The sequence below is a fragment of the Canis lupus genome, chromosome 19 (assembly GCF_048164855.1).
Source record: "Canis lupus baileyi chromosome 19, mCanLup2.hap1, whole genome shotgun sequence".
NCBI classification, from domain to species: Eukaryota; Metazoa; Chordata; class Mammalia; order Carnivora; family Canidae; genus Canis; species Canis lupus.
Window position 1 is genome coordinate 35915322 of NC_132856.1, and position 26725 is coordinate 35942046.

The 26725-nt window shown below is 39.1% G+C and overlaps 1 protein-coding gene and 1 long non-coding RNA gene across 26 annotated transcripts in view; one reads left to right on the forward strand and one right to left on the reverse strand.

Annotated features, from left to right (window-relative positions):
* The window catches only part of ERC2 (ELKS/RAB6-interacting/CAST family member 2), a 906960-nt gene that overhangs the window by 479893 nt on the left and 400342 nt on the right, over positions 1-26725 (forward strand). For all 25 annotated transcript variants that reach the window (XR_012011918.1, XR_012011916.1, XR_012011917.1 and 22 more), the window contains one exon: positions 5559-5694. Coding sequence is in view for 22 of the 25 variants with exons in the window: in XM_072785816.1 (XP_072641917.1) it covers positions 5559-5694 (136 nt within the window). In the remaining 3 variants the exon portion in view is untranslated. The remainder of the gene's footprint in view (positions 1-5558; positions 5695-26725) is intronic.
* Positions 20383-24953, reverse strand: LOC140611322 (uncharacterized). The gene is made up of 3 exons (XR_012012596.1): positions 24743-24953; positions 20711-20839; positions 20383-20587 (listed from the first exon to the last, which is right to left on the reverse strand). It is a non-coding gene; the product is annotated as an uncharacterized lncRNA (long non-coding RNA).

Below are 26725 nucleotides of genomic sequence, written 5' to 3' on the forward strand. Positions count from 1 at the left end.
CTCATTGTCAGCTTCCATTTTGTGTGTGTGACCCATCTACTTGTGCGGTCACTGTAGGATCCCAGCTCACTTACCCATGCTTGTCGTGACCTTCTTGCAACACTTCCATTAGGATGGACTAATGGAATGCAACTCATCTTATTATTAAGAAAAGCATACTGGAAGCTAAATATGCGACACAAAGGGTTTGATAATGCATTCCAAAGTCCATTGTTTGAGGCATTTTGAATACCTGCTGCTGGTGTGGGAAGCAAGACACTAAATACGTATTCATAACATTATATACTACATGATCACATTTATATTGTGAGCTAAGAATGAAACAGAGAGGGAACATGCTGGAATCTATTCTAGGCATTTTACTTGTACTAATATATCAACTCTTCACAATAACCCTATGGATTAGACAGAATCATTTCCATTTTATATATGAAGAAGCTGAGGTACAGAGATGTTAAGAAACTTGCCCATGATCATACAGATAGAAAATGGTGGACTTCCGATAGAGCCCAAGGAGCCTGGCTCCGGAGTTTATGCCACTATTTTCTATCCTTCAGTGGTTCCTGGAAGATTCTTATAACCTGTAATTGTTTTCCATGGGGGTTATACCATTTACACTCCCGGTTGTACCTACATCTGGTTATTTAACCAAGATATAAGAAAACAGATATCCATTAAAATATTGATACAAGAATGTTCATTGCAACCTTATTCTTTTTTCTAATTTTATTTTATTTGAATTCACTTAATTAACATATAGTATATTATTAATTTCAGAGGTAGAGTTTAGTAATTCATCAGTTGCATATAACACCCAGTGTTCATTATATCACGTGCCCTCCTAATGCCCACCACCCAGTTACTCTGTTCCCCCATCTAACCTCCCTTCCACCCACCCTTAGTTTGTTTCTCATAGTTAAGAGCCTATTATGGCTTGTCTCCCTCTCTGATTTTGTCTTACATTACCTTATTCTTAACAGTAAAAAATTGGAAACGGCCCAAATATAAAACAGACTAATCAAGCTGTAGTATATTCATATAATGGAATACCACTTGACTTCAGCAATAAGATAGAACTTAAGAACAATATAAATGAGTCTCAAAAACTTTATACTGAGTCAAAGAAATCAGACACAAAAGGGCATGTACTATGTGATTCCATGTATATGAAATGCAAGAATAGATAAATCAAATCCATGGAGATAAAAAGTTGGGTTAACAATTACTTCCTGTCAGGGGACAGGGACATGTGCCTGGGTGGTGGCAATGGTCTATATTTTAATTGGTCAAAATCATTGATATTTACACTTAATATCTGTGCATTTTCTTGTATATATTTATACCTCACTTGCACAGACACACAAATGCATACAGTATCACATGAAAACTCCCCCTTCTTCCCTTATTCATTCCCTTCCTCAGTGGTAACCACTGTTTACAGACTGGTGTGAGGTTTCCATCAGTTTCCATTTCAATAGGATGTGTGTGTGTGTGTGTGTGTGTGTGTGTGTGTGTGTGTATCCAAACAGACTTTAATATATATTTTTAAGATTTTATTTATTTATTCATGAGAGACATAGAGAGAGAGAGAGAGAGAGAGAGAGGCAGAGACACAGGCAGAGAGAGAAGCAGGCTCCATGCAAGGACAGGCTTTAATATTTTAACATAAATAAGATCAGACATATATATATTATTCTGCTACCTGCTTTCTTTTTCAATTAATGATATGTCTTGAAGGGCTTTCCATGTTTTGCCTTAATCTTCTTAGCTAGCTTGTAGTATCAGAGTATGCATGCAGTTGATTTCTTCAGCCAGTCTCCTTCTGATGGAGAATTTGGCAGTTACCAAATTTTCACTTTGATAGTGCTGTAGTGAAAATTTTGTATATAAATATTCATGCATATGCTGCAAGCATTTTTTTAGGCTACTTTCCTAGAAGTGTATTTGCTTGGGCAAAAGGTATGGACACTTTGGTGGATACTGCCAAATCGGTTTATAATTTTGCAACCAATTTTTGTCAATTATATTCTTTCTGACTGCATATAAGAGATTTAGATTCTGGCCTTCTCTCACAATGGAGATTATTAATCTTTTAACGTTTTTGAGAGCAGATAGGTAAAAAGTGGCATCTTTTTCTGCTGAGATTTAAAAAAAAAAAGAGAGAAGTTTTGATTTTCTCCTGTATATACAATATACACATGCACTTAGAGAAACATATGTACTCCCTGCTCCACACTCCCTCCCAGCTATATAATTGTAGAGGCCCCAAAGCCTAATAATCTCTCAATCAGCAAATTAGGGAACATTTTCTAATTTTAATTTTAATTTGATAGACTGTTCTAGTGAATAGCAGGATTCTGTCCTGACATTCATTCCTAATATAGATGCCATCGTTGATCTTGATATCTAATGGAATTTTTTTTATTTAATCGAAGTTCCTTAATGATGGCTGAGTTTTGAAAAGTGACATGACTTGCTTTATGCAACTAGCCAATTTAAATTGAATGATGAAAACTGACCTTGCCACTCTACTCTCCAGCTAATCTCCATCTGCCTCCCTCCATAATGGCCTTCTTAAAATTTTTGTTTTCCTGGAGAAAAAAGTTTGCCCCAAGTCAACTTTATTTATGAACATGGAGCAGGTCTTTTTCTGGCAGAGCTTTAGAATCTGAGTTGCCTAGTGGGTGGGAATTTGGGAAATGGTTATCAATGATACTCTCTTTTGAGGCCATGTTGCCAGAGGGCTTTGCATTCTGCACCCCCAGGGGTTCTACTTTCCTGAGTTTAGTACCATTGAGAGCTGTTCTGAGTTAGCCCCATTTATTTATGCATGTGGTTTACTTCTGCAGGTGGGAGGAGAGGCAGGGAGTGATAGATCACCAGAGATTTTATTCCTGGAGTTGAAGTTATTACTAGCAAAAATCACAGTGACCATTCCTTCAAGAAGTGTCTAGTGAGCTTCTGTGGGGGTATTTTCTCTTGATCAGGGGATCTCATATTTTTAAATTTCATGACTTCTTTACCTGTCTCTCCTACCCCTTACCTCTTTCCTACCTTTGCCAGTACAATCCTTGTCTTTTTTTGGCTTTCAAGTAAGCTTTTACTAGAAGAAGGAAATATATTTCTGCTGCTAGAATTATATTTGAAAACCTAGCACTCCTGTAAGGGAGTGTGTATACTTTCTAGGTATCTATTGATATTCATGTGTACAAAGACAAAATGATCATTTTCATCACCTTGCTCTGCATCCACCTAATTGGCAGTTCTAAGCAGTGCCATTCAAATCCCAGCTTTTCTTTTCCAATCATGCGTCCTATGTCAGGCAACACTTGAAGGAATGGTTGGAGAATACTGAGAATAGGCCTCTGTCACAATGTCCGGACTTCAGTTTTTCATTATTCCTAGCCACTCATTCTTAATTCAGAGAAGCTTTACGGGATGCATGGAATTAGAGGTTTATTTTATAATTTTTGGATTGTAAAAAACACTGCAGTATCCCTGAAAGTAAGATCTATGTATGTTCATACTGCACCAAGAACTTTGTGGGAGTTCTTTATGCAAATGATATTTGCAATAATAATCTATTTTCTTTTTCAGTGGTGCTTGGAGAAAAAAAATGTTTAGTAGTTGGTTTTGTGTAAGTGTCTGCTTCAAAGTTATAAAAAGCATTTCTTTATAAAAATGTCCTCTACTTAATCACTAATAACACTGACCTCTCCATCACATGCTATTTTTGGGCATGGACCTTATTTCCTGAGCTGGAAAGTGTGCTTGCCTTTGGTTAGTATGAGTTTTGGAAATACTATATCCTTGTTCAATTAGGAAGCGAGAAGTTGTTCTCAATATCTTTGTAGTAACCAAAAGGTAATTTTCTAAAAGAAGATTCGCATGTAGACTTGAGTTGGTAGTTTTATATGTGTGTATTACTGTATTGGGTAAAAACAAGGAAATGTCAGACAAAAATTATCCAATCTAAATGTTGACCAAGTAGATGGCTGTTCTCTCTCACCACATTCCTGTTAATAAGTGTCACCAGGAATTGTTAAATCACTGCTTCAGCCAGTACTGTAAGTTTTCATAAGGACCAACATGTTCAGAATATTTTCATCAGCAGGATTTCTGATAGAAGATCATTCAGCTTAATAAGTTCTCTTGAACTTTATTTTCTTGGAAAGAGAGGGAGTAGCAGAGTATATAATTTTATGAGGATTAGAAATAGAAGTTTTTTCTTCTTCAGAGTGGCTTCCATTTGATTAGCAATTGTTTCAATTCGACATGTTTGCTGCATATCATCTATTTCTTATCTTGTACATGTTTCCGTGAGAGCAGTGATTCTCACTTGCTTTGGGAGTCAGGACTCCATGATAGTGACTGACTTAGCAATGCCTGGAGGGGCTGGGAGGATTCAGGAAGGATCCCAAAAGATTCTACTCTGAGGTCTTCCTCTTTTGGAATCAGTGCTCTCAAGCCCTCTCTCTGTACTGCCCTTTTGCCTTCTCATGTGTGAGATTAGATTTATACCAGCTGCCAGGGACATGGTTGCCTAAATCTGTGGAATGTTTTGCTAAACGCTGCTGGTGAAATAGTCCACATTAAGCCTAGCACACCTCCCCCCACTCTTTTAACCCATCCTTTGTCCTTAGTCTTTTTCTCACTTGATCACTTTATGATTTTGCACTTTGACATCCTGTAGATTCATTAAGAACTTTTATTGCAAGCACCAGGGCTTTAACATGATGATTAGCCAAAGTGTTATTCTGTTTGAGCTAAGTGATGACAATGTATTTGATTGGAGCCTTGTAATTGTTATTTTAAAATCAAAGTAATGGATTATGATCTCAGAATAGGAACATGATCCAAAAGAATAATAATAATTATAAGAGCAACCACTTAGAAGAAAATAAATGCCCCGTCACAGACCAGGGGCCTTGTGTTCCCTAAGTCCCACCTACCTTTGCAGTCCCAGGTTCCCAGGAAGAGGGGGTTCTCTTCCCTCTCTCCCTGGGCTAGCCTCTCGGCAGCCTTCCAGTTCCTGGAAGTAGTTGGTCATTTTTTACCTTGGGAATTCTACTTGCTGTTCCCTCCTCTTGGGGGACACTTCCACTGGCAATTCTTGGCTGGCTCCTTGGAGTCTTACCCACTGTCTCACCTCCTTAGGGCGGTTTCCAGGCCACTGTGCCTAAAATCATCTTCCTACCCCATGCCTGTCCAGAAATGCAATGTGCATCATCATCTTTCACAGCATGCAATTTATTTCCTCTCCTTTAGGAAGCCTAAATTGTGTCTCCTTGGTCCTGGTCTGTGTCTCCCACTGACATTTAAGCTCCATGAGTTGGTTGAAGACTATACGTATCTCATTCACCATGGCAGCCCCAGTGCCATCCTGGCACTTGGCATTAATTGGTTGCTCACTGCATACTTGTGATTGAATTAATGGAATATTCTGAAGTTTCAACTTTTCCTGAATCCATATCAATATATTCTATACTTAGTATTTCTAAGATAACATATGATCTTCCAGTGGTTGAATTTAACCACACTCTGCTGACTTTTCTCAGGCATATGAAGGATCAGAATAAGAAGGTGGCCAACCTCAAGCACAATCAACAGTTGGAAAAGAAAAAAAATGCCCAGTTACTGGAAGAAGTCCGCAGGCGAGAAGATAGCATGGCTGACAACTCACAGCACTTGCAGGTGAGCTCAGGCTTCTCCTTTTAAAACCTAAATAATTGGAGATTGACTCTCTCTAACAGGTACCCATTACTGTGAGAAAATATGCACAGAAATGGGAGACTTGCCTTAGCTCTGAGTCCAGCACTAACAGTGTACTCCTAGAGAACCCAAAAGGTCTTTACAACTGTGGAGAATCATTTTCAGAATGGTGCCCGAGAAGAGCTGATTATGGTGGAAACTTTAATGCTGTACAGAGTCCATTGGTTTTTATACCTCACTTGAAAAGGTAAGGGCTGTGTTTATATAGTTGGCAAAAAGCTTAAAACGTAGACATATCCCCCTTTTAGAATTATATTTCAATGGTTTTGGCGTTAGTAGAAAGGAAATATATGTGTATTATCACAGAAGCTATTTGAAAAAGGATGCATTAAGTTGATCTCAGATAGTTTACAAAACTGGTTTTGTTTTACTCAAAACTCTGAGGCTCTGAGACATCATTATTCTGTCTTTTCTGTGGAATATAGTTATCACTGAATGGACAGACCTATCTCAGAAACCAACTGGCTGACTGAAAACACCAATTTTTCCTCATTAACATCCCTATTTTTGGCAAAGGAGCTCTCCCCATGTGCTCAATAAAACATTCAAGCTAAAACAGGGCATTTGCTTTGAAGTTCCTTTATTTATTCCAGTGTGCCTTTAAACAGAGCAGTTCAAGTTCAACTTGGCCAGAGTTCATGTTAAATTTTGCTTATTAATTAGTGTCTTTCTCCAGTTATATATTAGGTTTCCTCCTTGGAGATAGAAGAAGTTAGATAGTTTCAATATGTACTCACAGTTCATCTTTTTAATTGACCAAAAGAGAAATAAATAATTATTCTAGAGTATGAAATAAAAGGAAATGTCTTACACAGAGCATGGCACATGGAAGTTACTTAGTCAATATTAGTTTCTTTTTGTCTCTGTGTCTTGGAGGTGCCTTAATGATTTCAGTCAAGCCCCTTTGCATGCCTGTCTGATTTGGTTAGCACAGTAGTACCATCAGGTCCTTTGTTCAGGCGTGGCAACCCCTTAGCATGGACTGGTAGCTTATTTGAATCCACAGCTTTCTCAGTGTTCTTGTCCTAGGATTTGGGTCTTAGTTTCCCCACCAGTCGTAGGAGATGTTAGATTGGAGCCTACAGAGTGAGATCATGAGAACTAAAATTTGTAGAACATTTTATTGCCTTGCCAAGCATATATTCTCATTTGTTTCTTACCACAATGTTGGTGATTTTACATTTGGTAAAATTGGAGTCTCAGAAAAGTTATGATGTGACATGCTAGTAAAAAGTAGAGAGCTACCTGATTCTGGGTCTCCCTGCCTTCAAGAAACTAATGTAGAGGAACAACTGCAGTAGTAGCTATCATTTATTGAACTTTTCAGTATGGTGGGTATTAGGCTATGTACTTTACAGCACCTATTTAATTCTTTTTTTAAAAAAGATTTTATTTATTTATTTATTTATTTATTTGAGAGAGAGAGCAAGAGTGTGTATATAACTGGAGGTGAGGGGCAGAGGAAGAGGGAGAAACAGACTCCTCACTGAACAGGGAGCCCAATGTGGGACTCGATCCCAGGACCCCGGGATCATGACCTGAGCTGAAGACAGACACTTAACTGAGAGGCACCCAGGCGCTCCAGCACCTATTTAATTCCAATATGAGTTGAGTTAGTTGGGACTCTTGATTGCAATTGATAGGAACACAATTTAATCTGTAGTAAGCAAAAAGGGAAATCAATTAACTGAAAAGGCCATGGTAGACTTCAGGCCTGACTACACTCAGATATTCCAACACTCAGGTCCAGGCATTAGGGATCTGTCTCCATCCTACTCATAGGTACACTCTGCTCCTTGTTGTCTTGATTCTTAGGAAAGCTGTCCACAGTGATGCCAAACCTGACCACCAGCAGCCAGCCTCCACTGTGAGTGCAGTCATACGTGGAGAGGAGAGAGGTTCTTTCCTGATGATTCTAGCAAAAGTTCAGACCTGTATGAATGCATATATTGGCCAGGCCAGGATGTGATCACCTGGAGCCTAGGGGATAGCAGTTAGCCACACCCGAATCCTATGGGCTGAGAGTGGTAACAGGTGACCTCACACAAGAAAAAAAGGAGTGTGTTACTAGAAGGGATGCTGGATGGTAAAACCATAGAGATCCATTACAGCCATCATATGGGTAATGGATAGACAAGCTATTATCTCATTTGATGTACAAGAAGGAGGAGGCTCTGAGAGGTTACATAACTTGCCCAAAATTACTTAGCTAGTAAGTGGCAGAGCCAGGACTCAAACTTAGATCTGACCATCTTTGGATGGTGAGTTCTGGAGAAGAGTTCTAAGAGAAGATGACAAGAAAACTGGAGTGGCAGAGAGACTTCATGGAGCAGACAGGATGACAGCTAAATGAGTCTGAGATGAGAGGGACTCAGCAGTAGTGAAGGCACTCCAGGCACGAAAACTGTCAGCAAAGGTATAGAGTCTATGTAGAGCAAAGTACAGTCAGGGCACAAAACATTACAGACCAATTGATTGTGGTGGTAGTTTTCAATGAGGTGAGTGTTACCATCTTTCCTTAACTGACTCTGGAGCTAGAATGCCCAGCATTCATTCCAAGCTTCAGAATTTACTAGCTGAATGTTCTTGGGCAGGTGACTTACTCTCCCTCATTTCAATTTCCTCATCTGTGAAATGGGAATAATAATAATTGTATCTACTCCAGGGTTGCTCTGAGAATTAAAGGCAATACCTATAAAGAATTTAGAATTTTACTTGGCACAAGTTATGCTCACAATAAGTATTAATGATTAATTATTATTATGATAACAAGGAAAAGATAAAAGGAACATTTTGTGAAATTGTTGTCTATGATATGTGTGGGCATTTATACAGTTCTACTTGATATGCGTTGAGCATCAGACTTGCTATATATAGTCATTTCTAAGGACACATCTAGTTATGGAAATTAATGTCTTGTTTTGACTCATGAATTTTTTGCATAGCAATATTTTTATAAGGGGCCTCTTGATAACTACCTCATAGACCTATTCATAAAAGACAGAATGGTCTGGAATTGCTTAGTTGCATTCCTGACCACCCCAAATAAAGGATAGCATTTGAAATGCAATAAAAAGTAATCACAATTAATTTTGATGAAAATGTCTCTGGTTAAGGTTAATAGAGAGTGAAACTCCCACTTTCTTGGATTGTTAAGCAGATGTACTCAGATGCAGTAATTACTGCCTTCTGAAGACAGAACTTTCCATTCTTGGGGCACTTGATTTTTTTAATATTACTGTTGTTTTAAGTATTTCCTGTTTATGAGTTAGCTTCTTAACCCTTTTAATAGGTGTCTGTGAGCTGGGATCATTTTTTGGTTAGTTGGACAGTTGGTTGGTTGATTGATTGGTTAGTAGATGTGGGATGGACATCTACTAAATTTGAATTATTCTATACTAGTTTTTTGTAAGGGTTTCACATTATGACTTACTGATTTTGATCAACCAAATAGGTATCATATCCAGAAAAATCTCAGGTAGAGTATTTTCTGCAATAATAATAGCTGTTGGATGAGGTTATAAAAGAGAGATTGAAGAGATTCAACTAGTTATGAAAATTGGAGACAAAGTTGAATGTATTCAAACCAGGACATAATAGCAATGGGCAAAAACTGGGCCATTTCAGTCCAATCTAGATATACAGTCATGCTAAGAAACATTTCACAAACCCCACTTTCTTTAGTTCTTAGGTTTATAGTTTTATGGCAAGAATTGCAAACTCAGATGCCTTCAAGGTCTAGGCTATTAGCACAAATAAGAAACAGGTTTGCATGTAAGAAAAAATTATGATGTCTCATTCTTTCAGCCTGTCTTAATCTAAATTTTTGGTAGAGATGTATCAGTTAGCAATTGACATAATAATGCTATGTAGCAAATCATCCCAAAACTCAGTGGCTTTAAAGCATCAGTAGTTATTGTCACAGATTTTTCAGATTGACTAAATGGCCCAGCTTCTCCACGGTGGGTTTGAATGAGCATTCCTATTTCTGCAAGTCTGTGAGTCTCTAGGGCATCTCCCTTCCACATATGTTTATTCTGAGACTCAGGCTGAAGGGAGTCACCCAGGGGAAACTCTTATGATGACAGTAACAGAGGCACAAGAGAGTAAGCAAAAACTTGCAAGGTCTCATAAGACCTAGACTTAAAATAACACTGTGATTTTCATCCCACCTCACTGGCCAAAGCAAGGCACGTGGCTGAGCAAATAAGCAGGGATTAGGGAAGTACACTCTACCCATGAAAAGAACATTTTAAAGGGGCAGATACAAGGAAGGGTGAGGACTTGAGACTAATCATTCAAATTGTCAAAAGAGGCAAGATTTGGAGAAATATTTCTCTACATAAGAAAAAACAGTAACATAAACATAATGAAAAATTATAGCTGCAGTGGCCTTAGTTACAGATATCATAGAGGGTGGTAAGGAACTCAAGAGCCCATGGCTCATCAAAAGGAATTGAGACTATTAAGCTTTTACTGAAAGCTGCCATAAAGGTGGGCTTAAGATTGAGGGGACCCTCTGATTGCCATAAAATATAAATTTTTATGTGAAATCTATGGATTTGGTGCGTTTTTAAATACACTCTGGGTCTAGGGAAGCACATGTGCAGATGAATTGACCATTGGCTTGTAGCCTCTATTGTACAGCCCTGCATTCTGGTCCCACTGGGTTCACATGATATAAGAGACTAGCATCCTAGCTAGCTCAGTTTGACCCATCCAAGAGAAAGGGCAGTTTAGTGCATTTGCCCTGAGTCCTTTTTTTGTCTGAAAATACCTCGAATACTTTGAATTATTGTTTCTCAGAGGAAATATCCACAATGTATAAGAATAGAGAGTCTTCTTGATTTAACTCTTAAAGCATGTTTTGGAGAATTTGACAAAGAGAGCAGGAAAGGAAAAATAAAGAACCATGGAGCTAAACTGTCTACTCTTCAAATATCAGCCCTTATTATTATTAGCTCAGGACTTTGAGTAAGGTAAGGAATCTCTCTCTTACTCTTTTTCATCTATAAGTGAGAATTCACAATCTCTACCTCCCTGGGAGGGTTAAATAAGGTGAGCTTTATGACAGGACCTAGCACAGTACCTGATCTATTTGGGGTTCAGTTACTAGAACTTTCCCCCAGAGAGACTGATAATGACCATTTAACCATAGAAGACAGTGACCATTGGGAGTATCATCCAACAAATCCTTTGCAATGATTCTATACTGATGAGTAATACAGATATAGAGCATACACCAGTAAATGAAAGTTTCCAATAAAGCATTAAACAACAGATTAGGCAATAAGGAAGAAAAATTAAAGCATTTTTCAAGTTTATGTTGAACTGTGTGTAAAAAGTAAATGTAAAAGATCATGATTTTTTGGTATGATTCTGTAGAACTATTCTCCAGGACACAGATTATGGAGGATGATATTTATGTCTGGCCTTGGGGCTTTGGGCTTCTGTGTGTCCCATTAGAGACTGCATGGAGATTTTTCAACAAGGTGTCTTTCCGGAGCTTCACACTAAGTCGGCATTACCAGAATGGGATGCTTTCCCACCCCCAGCTCCCAACCTCTAGCTATTTCTTGCTGAGTAAATATGCCAATTTGAAATCCCATTGGACATCTTTGTAGATTTTGGCTGCATTTTTCCCTGTGCAGTTATCGAGTTAATGAACTAACATTCTAAGAAATGCACAAGCCAATATTTTATGCTCTTTTTCTGTTGTATGTCTGCAGAATTCTCTTCAATTTATTGCCTGAAAACTAAAGTCTGTTCTTGTGTGCTTCCGTTTCCAAATTATAGGTTCCCAGGGAACTGTAAAGTTTCTTCTCTGCCAGTGGTTAAACCCAAGTGTGATCAGTTTAAAAAGCAAATGAATGTTCCCATTTATTCTTGTCCTTTTAGTAGAGTTCTAAAAAATAAGGAAAGCGAAAAAGACAATTTTATTTTTCAATTTGTGTGAGTCTGTATATCCATATCTTTTTTCCAAGGGGACTTCCTTTACTTTGCTTCTCCAATTAGAGTTGGAGTCAGCTTACTGAGGAAGTGTAACAAACAACATAAACCTCAAAAAAATGCATAACCTTCAGCAAACATAAAGTGCATTATGAAGTTCCCAAGCATTGGGAAGTTGTTTCTTTGCAGAGAGACACTTAATGATTTATGCAACAATTTTTAAGCCCCATATCTGTACGTTCATCTCTCCAAGTCACTAAGTTAAGTTCATTTCTCTTTCAATTCCCTAAGCTTAAAATTGTTACTCTAACTGTGATCCATATTCATGTGTTATGGTACACTTCTAAGTACTGCCATTAGAAGAAACCTGACCAGCAGAGTTAAGAGATTCATCATTGTCAAAACACGTTTATTTAGCTCCTGGTTTTTCATGGCCATTTGGTTGGTATAGCATAGAGTGACTTAGGGCGGCTCCATTTCAGCCATCTTGTTCAACATATGGGAAGATGGGAAAAGTCATCGAACACAGTTTTAAAGAAAAACGCACATTTGTTCAAATTTTCATTAGAATTTAATATGATTTTTTTTAACACTGCAAGGTGTTTTTGTTTGCCTTGCAATTTTCTATGTTGATGGGTAGAGATTGTTGGGACTTTCCATTAAATTGTGAATAAATTCTATCATGTTGTTGAAATGTGGACTGAACCACATCCAACATTTCCAGACTCTGTTCGTGGTTTCAGACAATAAGAAATACTCAAGTATTTGCGAGTCTGAGGAGGACACAGAACGTTGGAGGGTAGGACTGAGGTTTAGTACAGAAGTGCTTTCTTTCCTTGGGGATTTATGTTGACATTTGTTTTTCTTTCACACTATAATCCCCCACGAGCCAAAACTGACTTTTGTTGTAGCAGCTCCCTATAGGCAGTCTCAGAAAATCTTATTTGACAATCAGTTCTGGTAGCCTTGAGTTGAGTCGTTACTCTTTGTAGTAACTCACAGACTGTCAGGGATGACAAGGCATTCTGTGCAATGTATTTGGGAACTAACCATTTGTTAGAAATGTTCCAAGAAGCTAAAGTGAAATTGTGTAAATAAAACTGTTGTATGTGGGGTTTTTCTTCTTTCCTCCCAATAAAGTATTACTTGTTTTTCCAAATGTGCAGTAACTCACATGTTTCTTCTGAGAAATGTCTTCTGCTTTTTCTTGAGGATTTGTGACCTAATCCTCCACTTCATACAGCCCCTCTATACAAACACAATATATTTCTATGGAAAAGAGAGGTTTGCCCTTAATCAAGTGTTGCCTAATCTACCTACTAAATTACCCCCTGGGGACAGAGTGGGGTTCATTATTCTTTTCTGAAGGGTTTTCAGGTTTCACCCCATTAAAGGCTCTTAGATAGTCCTCAGCAAAGTGAATGTTTGTTTGTCCAAGGCTGAATATCCTATAGAATGAAATGCAACATATTTATCAAATGAAATCATTGTTATTATTAGAGGTAGAGTCCTGAATGTCCTGGAATGACAAAGTTTAAGGGGATGGGGGGTGGAGAAAGGAATCTTCCTAGAATAATATGGTAATCTCTTAATTCATTTCAAAGGAGGTTCCTAAGGAGGATCAGACAATTTTTAATATATTATTCCATTTTCTCTTTTTGGTCCCTGAAATATAAATTGATAAGGGAAAGGTAGCATGCATCCTCCTGTGCTCTCCAGTGAGATTTAAGCGTTCATAGGTATGCCTCAGCTCTAGGGAAAGAGGCAGGGCTGGCTCTGTAGAACCTGCATTTCTTCTGTTTATCTTTAATTCTGACCTCTGGGCTTACTTTGAGGTGAAGCTTGGGCCATATACTGGAGACATCATTTTAATATGTTTTTTTTTTTCAAATCACTGCAGATGATCAGGTTAGTCAACAATAACAACTACACATCTCAGCCAGAGCCCTGAGTGCTTCTCAGAATGCTTCCCTGAGTATTCTTGAGGCTAGATCTTCCTACTGACCTTAAAGATTGGGAGGGGCAAGTTTATGTGTTTTTGTTTTATAGATAGGGAAACTGAGCCTCAGACAGTTGTTAAGGCTGACTTATCTGCAATTTTAGGTGTTATTAAAGGTAAAGATTTGAGGAGGTACCAGTGCATAAGAGTTATTCCTGTGAGGGTCAGACTAAAGCTTAGCTTTTGGAAACAAAAAATTGCTGCTCCAGGCAAAAGTTTCTGAACCTGGAGTTGCACTTTAAAAGCCACTGAAGAAAGAGATCTTTAGGGTGTGTGCTTGGGAGCATCTATATGTCTTTCCGTTCTGCTTGAATCTATAGCAGGCATGATATAATTTTCAAAGTAGATACAATGAAGGCATTACTAAAGAACCCACACTTTGAAGGCAAGGGGATTGAAAGAAGAAAATAATTCTGATAGCATACTTTATTATTTTTTCAAAGTTAGAATTCACATGATAATTCACTCACGGGCCCCCGGAGATCCCTAAAGGGTGCTCATGTTCAACATGCATCAAAAGAGCCAGTACAGTTAAACCAGCTCTTCTTGGCCAGGGTAATCATGGCAGGTTTACCTTGAGATATGACTACCAAAGGTTAGTCAGGGGGGCACCTGCAAATCACAGTGCATGTCATTCCCAACATCAATAACCTATTTCTAATAGATGCTGGTATTTCAGCATGTTTTTATGGAAGGCAGAGACCTGGGCATGGTTAACTTTTTTTTTAATGTTAACTTTGACTTATGGCTTGTCCAAAGCATTGCTAAACTGTATATTCAAACACTCCAGATTAAGGAAATGACAATCAATGACATGGGCAATGATTTAGATGGAAATCTTGCAAAAGGAAAATACAACTATAAAATCTGTTCCTGGTCATTTAATAGTCTCTCCTGTAATACACATTTGGGAAGCTGGTAATTTGAATTTATGACATTTTTAATTTCATCTCTGGTATTACACTTTCCCTCTACATCTTACTTATTTATGCTGCCTGGAAAAACCCTGCAAGGTTAAGCAATCGTAAGTTTTTCTTACTAGAAAGGACCTTAGATTTTATTTAATATAAGCCCCTTGCTTTGCTGATGAGGGAGGTAGGGCCCAGCAAATGCACATGACTTGCCCAAGATTCCAGAGAGAGTTATTCACAGAGGGGAGACCAGAACCCAGGACTCTTGCATCCTGTCTGGTGACCTTTGTGTAGCCCACTGGTTCCATAAGATAGGTCTACCTTTAGTAGGGTTTGAACAATTAATCCATAAGCCCCAAGAGCCTGTGCTCTTTCATCAGTGGATATTAGATTGGCCATTTAAGATAACATGAAATGATTCCTCACAATGAATGAAGCTTTATGCAAAGTCTATGAACAAGGTATTCATTCTATCATCCTCTATCTTGCATGTCTTTAAAATTAGAATTACTAAAAAAAAAGTAGCAAATCAGTGGTGAAGAAAATTGTGAGAACAGACTATGTAGTTTAGGACTCTTAGATGCTAAATAAAGATCAGTTTAAGTTATTTATATCTTTGCCACTTTCCTCATCCACAGAGGGATGTCTCCTGTAAAGGAACTCAGGAAGTCTCTTGTCATGGAAAAGAAGTGTAGATTGCTTAGATAGTTCAGCAATTAGAATACTAGCTACTGCTTTTCATTGAGCCATGAACTATTCCAAGACTAATGTCTTTGGTTGAGTTCCCAGAGAAACTGAGAGTGGGATTAACATGCAGGAGATCTGTTGGGTAGAAGGGCTTTCAGGAAGGGAGAGAAGCAGGACTGGGCACTGAAGAAGTAGAACTGGGGCATAGTTGTGAGGGAGGCTCAGCTGTTTCCATCAATATCCCGTGGAGTTGGGGTGACCATTTGGAAGGAGATGACTCCAAATGAGATGAGAACCTTTATTACCCTCTCAACAAGTGAGTGGATGGATATGGGTAACCCCTGGGGAGGGCATAACCCTGGAAGGAGCATCCCCAGCAGCAACTGGGGAAGGAATGAATGCCTTAGTCCTGAAGGGGAATCTGGGCAGTACACCACTTACTTCATCTCTAGTGAGTATCTGATATGCATGTGGTTCTCTCCTCTTTGATGATGATGGCAGATACATGCCGTTGATCTCAGGACTCTTGCCTACCCAGCCAGCTTCACACTTCTTTTCAAGACAAGCAGCTGTTAAAAACCAATCTTAGTTGGCCAACTTTCTCTGTATACATATTGACTTGTTTAATCTTCCCAAGAAATGAATGAGGTAGCTACCATCTTTGGAACCATTGTACAGTTGAGAAGATTGAGACTTGGTGATGTTAAACAAGAAAAAGAGCTGGCATTCTTTCTCAGGTCTCAGTCTTGAGTGGGGCACCCCTCTCTTCTGTGCAGACTGTTTCTTTATATGCTTATTAGCCCCGTAACTATTGTAACAGTGAAGACGATGGTCAGGCTACTCCAAAAATAGAAAAACTAGGTAGCATAAACTTGGGTAAAGAGGCTTCACATGAATTTTTTGGGGTGATGTATAAGTTTCTTTTAACCAATGAGATAGACTGAAATGCTTCTTCAAGTCATGCAAGGGTCTTCCCTGAGTTCTGAAGTAGTCCCACTGATATTTTTTGAGGACTTCTGTGCATTAAGTACTGTGCTATCTGCTGGGATTTAACATTTGGAAGGACAAGATTCTTTACCCTTGAATATCTCAAGATCTTTTCTTCTGACTAAAGATGTCCTCTGGCATCTGACTTGCAGCAGCTTATACAAGTGAGCCAGATCATGTGTTCCTTGGCTGCTGCTTGCTCTGGAATAGAAGACCATTGGAAAGAGGTAACCATGAGAGTGTGTCTATAGCTGGAGCCTTAGCTCTGGCAAGCTGGAACAGAAGCTTCCAGAAGGCTATCTGAATCACAGTTCTGTCCTAGGATACAAAGATCTGAGTGAGTGAGGGATGAGAGTACCAAGGCAGTTGCTGATTTAGGTTCTAGTCTAGGCTTAATCACTAATTAGCCATGTGACCTTGGGAAAATCATTTTTTCTCCCTCTCTGAGCCTGTTTTCTCATCTACAAAACAAGAAGCTTGTATTGGGGTAAGGTCCCTTTTAACTCTGAAATCCTGGCAACCTGAGACTAACTGAAGTGTACATGCATGTGGTGATTAAAGGTGCCACCAAAGAGGACAACTCATGGGCACTTGGGGATGCTGCTGCCCAACTGAAGCATCCATGTCAGTGGCAAGGACATCCTCCAGTTGGGAATCCATGGGTCTCCTTCAGTACCAGCCCTGTAATATGTTATTTAGCTTTAAATATCATTTATTCTAAACTCTTTCTGTTCTTTATCTGAAGTGCCATGCCTGCCATTTTGAGAAGACTTTTGTAGGGCAGCCTGGGTGACTTAGCGGTTTAGCACCGCCTTCAGCCCAGGGCATGATCCTGGAGACCTCGGATCGAGTCCCACATTGGGCTCCCTGCATGGAGTTGCTTCTCCCTCTGCCTGTGTGTCTGCCTCTCCCTCTCATGTGTCTCTCATGAATAAATAGATAAAATTTGAAAAAAAAAAAAAAGAAGATTTTTGTAGTGTGCACTAAAACATTGTGTTTTCTTTCTTCAGAATATCCATTATAATAACACACCCACCAGTTGCTACTTTTTAAGTAAAGATAAAGATTAAAACGGTGACAGCCTGGACACAAGATACACAATGCAAAAACTCTTCAGAATTGAGCCACCTGGGTTACAGCCTTCTTCTCAAGAGCAGGAGCTATGTGGCCTTTAAATGTAATTGTTGATGAAATAGACTATTATTTTAATAAGCCACTATGTCAACTATGTCCCCTCAACTATGTGGGTCACAATGAACTGTGGGAAAATGGAAAGAGACTAATTTGACAAAAACTGGGTTGATATTATCTAGACTTGTATTTCCCAAAGCATGTTTATCAATGTGAAGGTCTATGAGATACCATTTGAAGAAAGGGTTCCATTTGTCAAATGATTTTGGAAAATAATACATGCTGTATTCTACATTTGGAAAGCCATCCATATTAGTGTAGTAAAAAACCCTGAGAGGTTCTGTAGTCGAGTTTAATGTTCTTTAATCCAAAATTTCTCCAAATCATTTAACAAAAAGATTTTTTTCTCCAGAACATCTATTAAATTGCAAAGAGTTAATATTGAAATTGGGTAAATACTGATCTAGACAATTCACAGTGCTGATAACTGAGATATGCAATCAGCTCTTTGATTACAGTTTGAAATTGAAAAAACTCTGCAGTGATACTTTATTAAGCATAGAATTATCCTTACTGAATAAGAATTCACCTGGGCATATTGCAATGGCTTTATGCCTGCCGCTTGATTAAAAAGCAGTTTTATTAGAATGACTGGCCAAGAAAATTATATGTCTGATACACCTTTTAAAAATTTTGCCTCATTAAAAAAGTTGATGTGAAGCAAACTTGAAAAATGTGACAGGCGTAGGGGTATTTCCTTCTATCACTTCTTGACTTTGGTATCTACATTGACTTCTGATTATAAGCTCACATTTTGCTATGCCCCAAATCCAAATTAGATGAAGAATGTTTTAGAGGAAGATATGGAAAGTATTCCAGCCTTAAAATATAAAATTGCATTTTGTTAGGTATCTATTGTCAATTTTCATTTGGACACAGTTTTGCCCTCTTCCTGCTAAAGCCGTTCTTTGCCAGTGTGGACTATAGTGCCTTAGGTTCCTGCTATGCTGTCAAAATCAATTATACGGGTTGAAAATGAAGCACAGAGTGTCCCTGTGTCATTACCAGCAGGCTTGTTTTCATTTTGGTTGTACTTTTTTGGCTGTGAAAGGATCTTTATGAGAAATTAGAAAACCGCAAATTTGAACACGTTAACAGTTAAACAATATAACTTTGAATGTGTATGTATGTCTCCTGGATGCCTGAGACTGATCATAAATGGGCCTATAAATCTGAATGAACTGCACCTCTCTTAACCTGGCTAATGATTACTTTACCCTTTTAGTAATCTTTCAAGGTTATTTTGCCCCTTACTCTAAATGGGGGATTAAGGCCATACTAGACTGTGGCTTGGTCACCTGGATAAAGTTTCACTTCACAGAAATTGCCACATGTACACTACAGTCCAATGTTTGAGACTGGGTTATAGTTAGAAGTGCATCTTTGGGGCTAGGAAGTCTGGGAGGTATATAATAGACAATAGGAGGACCCTCTTCAGTTGTAACAGGTTTCGTAATGTTTTTAATTCTTCAGACTTGTTTTATCCCCACATAAAAATAAGGTCATATGTATCTCTATATTTTAAGTGCTTATGAAAGAAAAGTTTCATCTATATATTCATTCATTCTACAGCCATTTGTGTCAGGCTTTGTACTAACCTCTTGAATACCAAAGATCAGATTCTTGCTTCTCCCTTACTCTGTCTAATGTACAGACAAAACCATAAAGACATAATCAAAATGTAAGACATACTAGGAAATGGAGGGATATAGCCCAAAGAGATCTTTTTTAAAAAATATAGTTTGGAATAGGCAGCAGCACAAGTTCAGAAGATGAACATAAGCAAAGGCAGCCTGAGTTTTTCCACCTAAGCCACCTCCTGCAAATGTTTTTAGGCTGCAGGCTGGGCCCTTTCCCTGGTTCTGATGAGCCCTTTCTTCCATCATTTATGAGTCAGGAAATATCATTGTATATATCCAAATATAAGTACCCTGATTATATAGCCTGTGCGATGTGAGAAAAGTTTCTGGATCTTAGGTGATGATAGCACCCACCTCCTAGTGCCTATGGTCACTTAGGAAACAGCACTCAGTACAGATTACATGTCGGCCAGTGCCATGATGATGCTGATGAGACTGTTAATGTCATGTTGTTGTTTAATGTTTATACTTGTCAGGGCTCCCTAGAGACCTCCCCATAGCCTGCAGTGCCCTGTGCAATTGGCCCTGGTTTTCTTTGGGACCCCATCTCCTCCCACTGTCTCCCTCACTGGCTGCACTAGCATACCAGTATCCAAGCCTGCCCCACCTTTGGATCTTGGAGCTTGCTTTGCCCTTGACTAGAATGCTTTCTTCAGATGTTTGTATAAATTATTCCTTTACTTTATGCAGGTCTCTACCCAATCTCATAGAGGCTTCTCTGCATGTTCTTTCTAATTAATTGTTCTTGTAATTTGTTATGTCCTAGCCTTACTTTATATTTCTTCATCATGCATGGCATACTAAACATAATAGTTTTTGTGTACTTGTCTCCTAGTTGTCTTTCCATGAGCACATGGACCTTTGTCCATCTCCCTCCCTAGGATATAAGATTCTCTAATGTCTCTAGAACAAGGGTTGGTCTTTGGTAGGCATTTAATAAATATTTTTGACTAATTGAATAAATGAATCATGATGAATAAGCAGATTGAAAAATAAGTTCCCATAGCATTTCTATGGCTTGGGAGCTGCTGCCTGGCACAGAGAGAGAAGGACTGGGGAGCTGGGTCCTGGAGGAAAGAGGATTGCCCACCTGTTTAGCAGTGCATGCTGGGGATTTGGAGAGAGCAGGGGGAGTGTGTTCCAACTGAGATTATGGGTGGTGACCGCCTTGGAAGTGAGGGCCTGCTGTTTCAGCTCCAATAGGTAATAAGATAATAATAATTTTTAAAATTATTAATAACTGTGAGATAAATGACTGAATAGTCAGACAGTAGAGATGTATCATCTAGACCTTGTCATGAGGTTTCATTGAACAGGGTATTCTTGCAAGAGGCATTTTTGTTGGCACTTGAAGATGTGCATCTTTAGAGCTCTGTGCTGGTTATTTTTTCTTCCTCGCCTCAGCTGCAGGGGAGAGCCATCATCACTGGAAGCTTCTTGGAGTGGGTGCCCTGAGAGCAAGGTAGATAGTAGCATAGCGAGGGGCCAGAGGAAACCCCATTCTACCCTGCCCTCAGAGCGATTGCCTTGTGTGGCAGGCACCTTATATGCCCACATTTAGGAAATATACTCACAGACTAGAAACATCTTGAAAAAGGTAGCAAAATTAGCAGCAGACCCTTAAAGGAGGATTTTCTTCCTATTTTAGTTCTTCAGTGAAGCCATACTATCTATTGTGAGTGTTCAGGTCTTTGATCCGATAACTGTTAGAAGAGTGGAGAATTTTCTCATTAGGAATGTGTTTGTTTATTGTTTAACTGACAGATGGGTGGAGTCTCTGGGTCATTCATATAACTCTGCAGTGGGCATCTACATGTGCCAGGCACCATGTAGGGAGCACTGAGCCAGTATGAGTATGATGGCTACATCATTGCCACCACCTTAAATAGGCTAATTTTGACACTGTTATTTCCAAATGCATGTTTCCTTCTCAGCCATCACCCGATGGAACTCATCATGTACATTTCCCTGCGTGGAGACATTACTCAAAAGCTTTCTGGAGCTCTCCTGGCCATTTAAAAAGCTACACAGGAGACCTTACTCTTTTGTAAGCACAACACAAATTTCTTTCCTAAAACCAGAGTTTCCTTTTCTGATCAGCAGCCTTATTCCCCAGACTTGGTTCTAATAGACATATGACTATTAAGTTATGCTGCTGGCAAGATACTTTGTCACAAAAATGTGCCAGACTTCGGAAACTATTCCAAAGGCTAGTTTCCCAAATTGTCTTGGAGAAAAGCCTGGCTCTTTGGAGTAAGTAACAGCCTCCAAGGTGACTCCTTAGAATAGGGATGATGTACATGGAGATGGAAAAGTTCTGACATATTTTGTCAACTGACCTTTTTTTTTCCACAGACCACATTTTAAAGTTTTGAAATGAAGCAAGCTAGTTTTTAGGCATCATATAAATAATACACCGATTGAGTTTCCAACTTCTCAGATGACTGCTTCTATGCAATGAAAGATGCAAAATCATTTACAACTACACAAAAACTTTATATTGCCATAATTATGGATTATGCCATAATCGTGGATGACATTGACTTCTTGGAGGCCCAAATTACCTAGAAAATTCTCTGGGTTCTTTCTGTTTTTCTTTCTTATTCTAGATTTTTTTTTTCCTTTCCCACTTTCCATTTCATGGGGGAAGCTGCATATCAATGGCCATCATTTTTTATTCTTTAATCTATAGTTTCACAGACTTGTAATCCATCCCCTTTCCTTCCACTTCATGGGTGTGATATTGAGATTTCTTAATCTTACTGTGCCTCAGTTTTCTCCTCTTTAAAAAGGGGATTCTTGACTACCTCACGCATTTGCATGAACCAGTGACATCTCCATGTAAGATCATTACCTCAGTTCTTTGTGCATGGAATATGCCAGGAAGTGACAGACACAATTACTTTTGCCATCATCACCAATACCATAGTTAGCATTGACAAAATAAATAGTTATTTTCCAATATGATTGTTGAGGCTGTTGTTAATTTTAGGTTTCCTGTTAAACTCTCAATTCCTTGGGTTATACTTTATTAAAGATTTGCATGCCTGTTCTGGTAGTATACCACTGATTGGGAGAAAAATCTCAGATTTATGTCTTCATATACTTTTTCCAAGCATCGTAAATTTTTAAAACTTTTCTTAATGTTTGGCAGCAAGCCATATCCTCATTGTTTGAACACACATGCACATATGGTATATATGCATGTCTATAGATATGTATACACACACATGTATATCCATTCCCAAATTATTTTATTTTCCATTTGAAATATCGCAGCCTTCATAATTCTGCTTACTGGCATTAGATGACTATATTTTCCACCTCTAAATTAAATACTGAAAGAATTTGACGCATAGGCACCAAAGTGGTAGCCTTTAAAAAGCCACTAACTTCACACAGACAGATACTTGAGACAGAAAAATCTTTGCTTCTTTGTGCTCCCTTGGTGTCTGGCTTCACCTGGTTGAGTGAAGTGAACTGTGGGTAGGTTGAGCTAAATATGGCCTTGCATACCCACGCGCAGGAGGTGGGCAAGGGGTTCCCGTAAATCGAGAGGCTGAACGCTGTCTCCAGACTGGAGACCATGGGAGTGAGGAGACTAAGGAGGAAATGGCATGGCTCCTGTGGCCAAGTGGTTTACCTGCAGCTGGCTTGGGCCACAGAGCACCCTCCAAAAGTACTTTGATGGCTACTTGGCTAATTTGATTGATGCTATGGGGTGTGGGAGGGAGGCAGGACCCCTGAATAGTATTTATAATGCTTTGCACATACAGGCTGCAGAGGCAGCCACAAAACCAAGCTGAACATAAATTTTAACTATGAAATAAATTCTAGAAATGCTCTGTATGCTTCCTTACTGGACTAAGTGCATGTAGGTAGTATTATTCATTCTTCTCCCGTCTGAAGGATTTTGTTTGCCATCTTTACTTTTGCTTAAAGATCGCGATTAAAACATGACCTGACCAAAACCCATGTATAGCTGTTTTACTGAGAAGTTAAGATTCTTTTCTTTGGCTTTATCTTTGCACAGAGGGCAAGTTTTTTCCCTTCCCAACCTGAAGGTTGGCACTTGTGACTGGGCACCATTATTTTCTTTATTCTTCATAGTATAATAAGAGTAATTTTTTTTTCTGGCTAGGCCCATGTATTAAATACTTGCTTTTTCATGGTTCCTTGTCAAAATATATGTGCATTTCAACATAGATTGCCTTACTCCAACTAGGTATTTATTGAAAAGAATTCCAGGATGGCTCAGTCATTAGGATGATCTATCACTTTCGGAAGATTTTAGCACACTTGTGATCAGGAAATGAGGAATTGGACAATTGCTCTTATGAATGCTGAATGTGTTAGGAATATATTTTAAGGGGTACCAGAAAGTGAAAGAAAGCTAATGGTGTAATGAGGAATGTGTAACATTTAAGCTAAGACCTGAAGGAGGAGCAGGAGCCAGGCAGGCAAAATGCTGGGGGAAAGAGCGTTGTAGGTAGAGGAAATAGCATGTGCAAAGGCCAAGAGGTAAGCATCAGTTGGCTTTTCAGAGGAAAAGCACTACACATCATGTAGAATTATCAAGAAAAATCCTGTCTCCTAGGGTTATTGTAAAGATTAAATCTGATGAACTTCATTAAATAAATACTTAGTTCTAGGCACATAGTAAAATAGATATTGTAATAATAATATCATTATTGTCTCCATTTGCTTTAAAGTTCTTCTCTGTACACAGTAATTCTTAAAAATATTCTTTTGTTTTGTTTTGTTTTTGTTTTTTAATATTCTAACAGACGTAAAAGAAAAGGAGCATTATATTTCTAGGAATGACTCAGGCCTTTATCCCCTAGGTTGTTCAGTATCCAAGATTTTCTCAGCCTAGGTTTCTTTAGACATACTCTCTATCTTCAAACAGATCTACTTTGATTCATGAATGGAGATAAGCAGATGGAAGGTGGATAGGAAACATTTATTGTAGTGATGAGAACTCACAGGAACATGAAAAGAGACTTGTACGTTTCTTTACAGAAATTCAGGTGATTCTTAGTTTGTAGAGCCAAAGAGGATGAGAGTTGAAAAATGAAAGCAATAATTTTTATTATGTATAATACAAATAGAGAAAACAGCTAAAAACACATGCATGTACAGCTAATGAATTTGTAACACCTTTGAATCCACTCATGAAAGAACCTACAACTTTCTAGTGACCGCAGAAGCCCTCAAGAGATCCTCTCAAACCAATTCATTTCTTCCCCCCAAAATAGCTGCTCTCTTACTTTCTATGGTAATCATTGACTTACTTTCCTTTATGTTTTTTTCTTCCCCAATTGTGTGTCCCTATGTATTATTTATTAGATTTGTCCACTTTTGTTTGTCTATTTGAAAACAAGATTTAAAAGTTCCACATTGGAGGAACTGGAGTAAAATAAAAGTGGCCATGTAGGGAAGACCCAAAATCAAGAGAAAAAAGTAGGCAAAACTTCAGCTCAATCAGGATTAGTGGTAAGAGGACAAGTCTAGGAGAAACTGGGGAGGCAGTGGAGGTGCCTGGGCAGGGCTGGATTAGAGCTCCTTCCCAGGAGGGTGTCTTCTGCCAGGTGAGGAGGTCTTACCATGGAGACTTGGAGACTGTACATAGCAGGATGGCAGCTCTGAGTAGAGAGTTTTAGGATGAGTTGTTTGTTTATGCTAGTCTGGAGCTCCCCCTTTGGAAGAGCTACAGTCATTTGCCCAGAGCCTGAGGCTCAGGGGAGAGAGATCAACCATCAGTGAATAATTCAAGAAAGATGAGAATGGGAGCTTCCCTCTGCTGGCCAAGGAAGCAGGGAGGGCCCTGGACAAGGAGATGGGAAGAGAACCACAGGTTGACTCTCTATTACAGGAACAAAGGGATGGTGGAACTCCCTGACGTCAGTCATTCCTTAATGATCTTCAAGAAGGGAGAGGAGTTGGGGGCCACAAGGCCTAGTACTGAGGAGCTACTTTGAGACTGTACTTAGCTTTCTAACTTCCCTATTAAGTGCCATTTTTGAAAGCCATGCTCAATCTCTTTATAGTTAGTAATGTAAACTCTGAAACAAAAACAAATGGGATTTTTATTTCCAGGAAGATCTGGGGAATAGTTTAGGACATGGTCCTTGAGGACCTGGTAAGAAAGGAACCAGCTGGGAAAGCTTATGATGAGACAAGTCTCCAAATTATCTGACAACAAAAAGAGGATGGACAGGGATCCAACTTGGAACTGAGTTGCCCTCCATTCCCTGGGGCTGTATTGGGGGGAATCTGGATTTTAACGCTGGCATTGCTATTAACAAACTACATAAACATTAAAAAAAATTTTTTATGGGCAGCCCGGGTGGCTCAGCGGTTTAGCACCACCTGGCCCAGGGCCTGATCCTGGGAACCCGGGATCGAGTCCCATGTCAGGCTCCTTGCATGGCGCCTGCTTCTCCCTCTGCCTGTGTCTCTGCTTCTCTCTCTCCTCTCTGTGTATTCTCAGAAATAAGTAAATAAAATCTTTAAAAAAATTTTTTTAATTTAATTTTTAAAAAGATTTTATTTTAGAGAGAGACAGTGAGAGCACAAGTAAGAAGGGCAGAAGGAGAGGGAGAGAGAATCTCAAGCAGGACTTCATGCTGAGTGTGGGCCTGAATCTTACAGCCCTGAGATAGATCACTATGTGAGTCAAAACCAAGGGTCAGACATTTACCTGACTGCGCCATCCAGCTGCCCCTATAAACACTTAAAAAAAAAAAAAAGCATGGGGGGTGGGTGGGGGGGCAGCCCGGGTGGCTCAGTGGTTTAGCCCAGGGTGTGATCCTGGAGATCCGGGACCGAGTCCCACATCGGGCTCCCTGCATGGAGCCTGCTTCTCCCTCTGCCTGTGTCTCTGCGTCTCTCTCTCTCTCTCTCTCGAATAAATAAATCTTTTAAAAAAAGAATGCGGAAGGTATCTGGAGTTAGTTACTTGAAAATATTTGTTGAGCTTCTCCTGAGTGCCAGGCACTGCACTTTTTGGAATCAATAAGATTATAAAGACTCCCATCTTTGTAGAGCTGTCTTCTATGCATGAAGACTGAAATTAATGATAAGCTTGTTGAATGCAATGGAGAGAGGCATGTGGGAGGACTTACCATGAGCTGCACAACCCATGGTGATCTTGTCAACCTTTTCTATGTTTCAGATGTAGAGGTGGAAGGTAAGAGAGTGAAGGAGGATGCCTTATTGAAGGCAGTGTGATTAGCTAGTGATAAGAGTCAGAAATCAAACTTGAATTTTGCTTGTATTCACAGTATGGAACTGGAAGATCAAGAATCTATTGTGAGTGATTTATCTCAATCCCTGATAAATAATTTAAATCCTATTTATACTCCAGTTTTCAGGGCTTTTGTTCTTGTTTTTATAAAATGTTCCATTAGGGGACTGTGGAAGCCAGAATCCTGGTTCTTGGTTTGAATTCAGACACAGGCTGTAGGCCTTGAATTATCCTCAGGGAACTGATCTTGCTAAGTCCCTGGACCTTTCACTGCTCATGTATTTTCTCACCCTACATGCCTTTTTGGATTTAGTTACCTAAGACTTGTGGTACCTTAAGT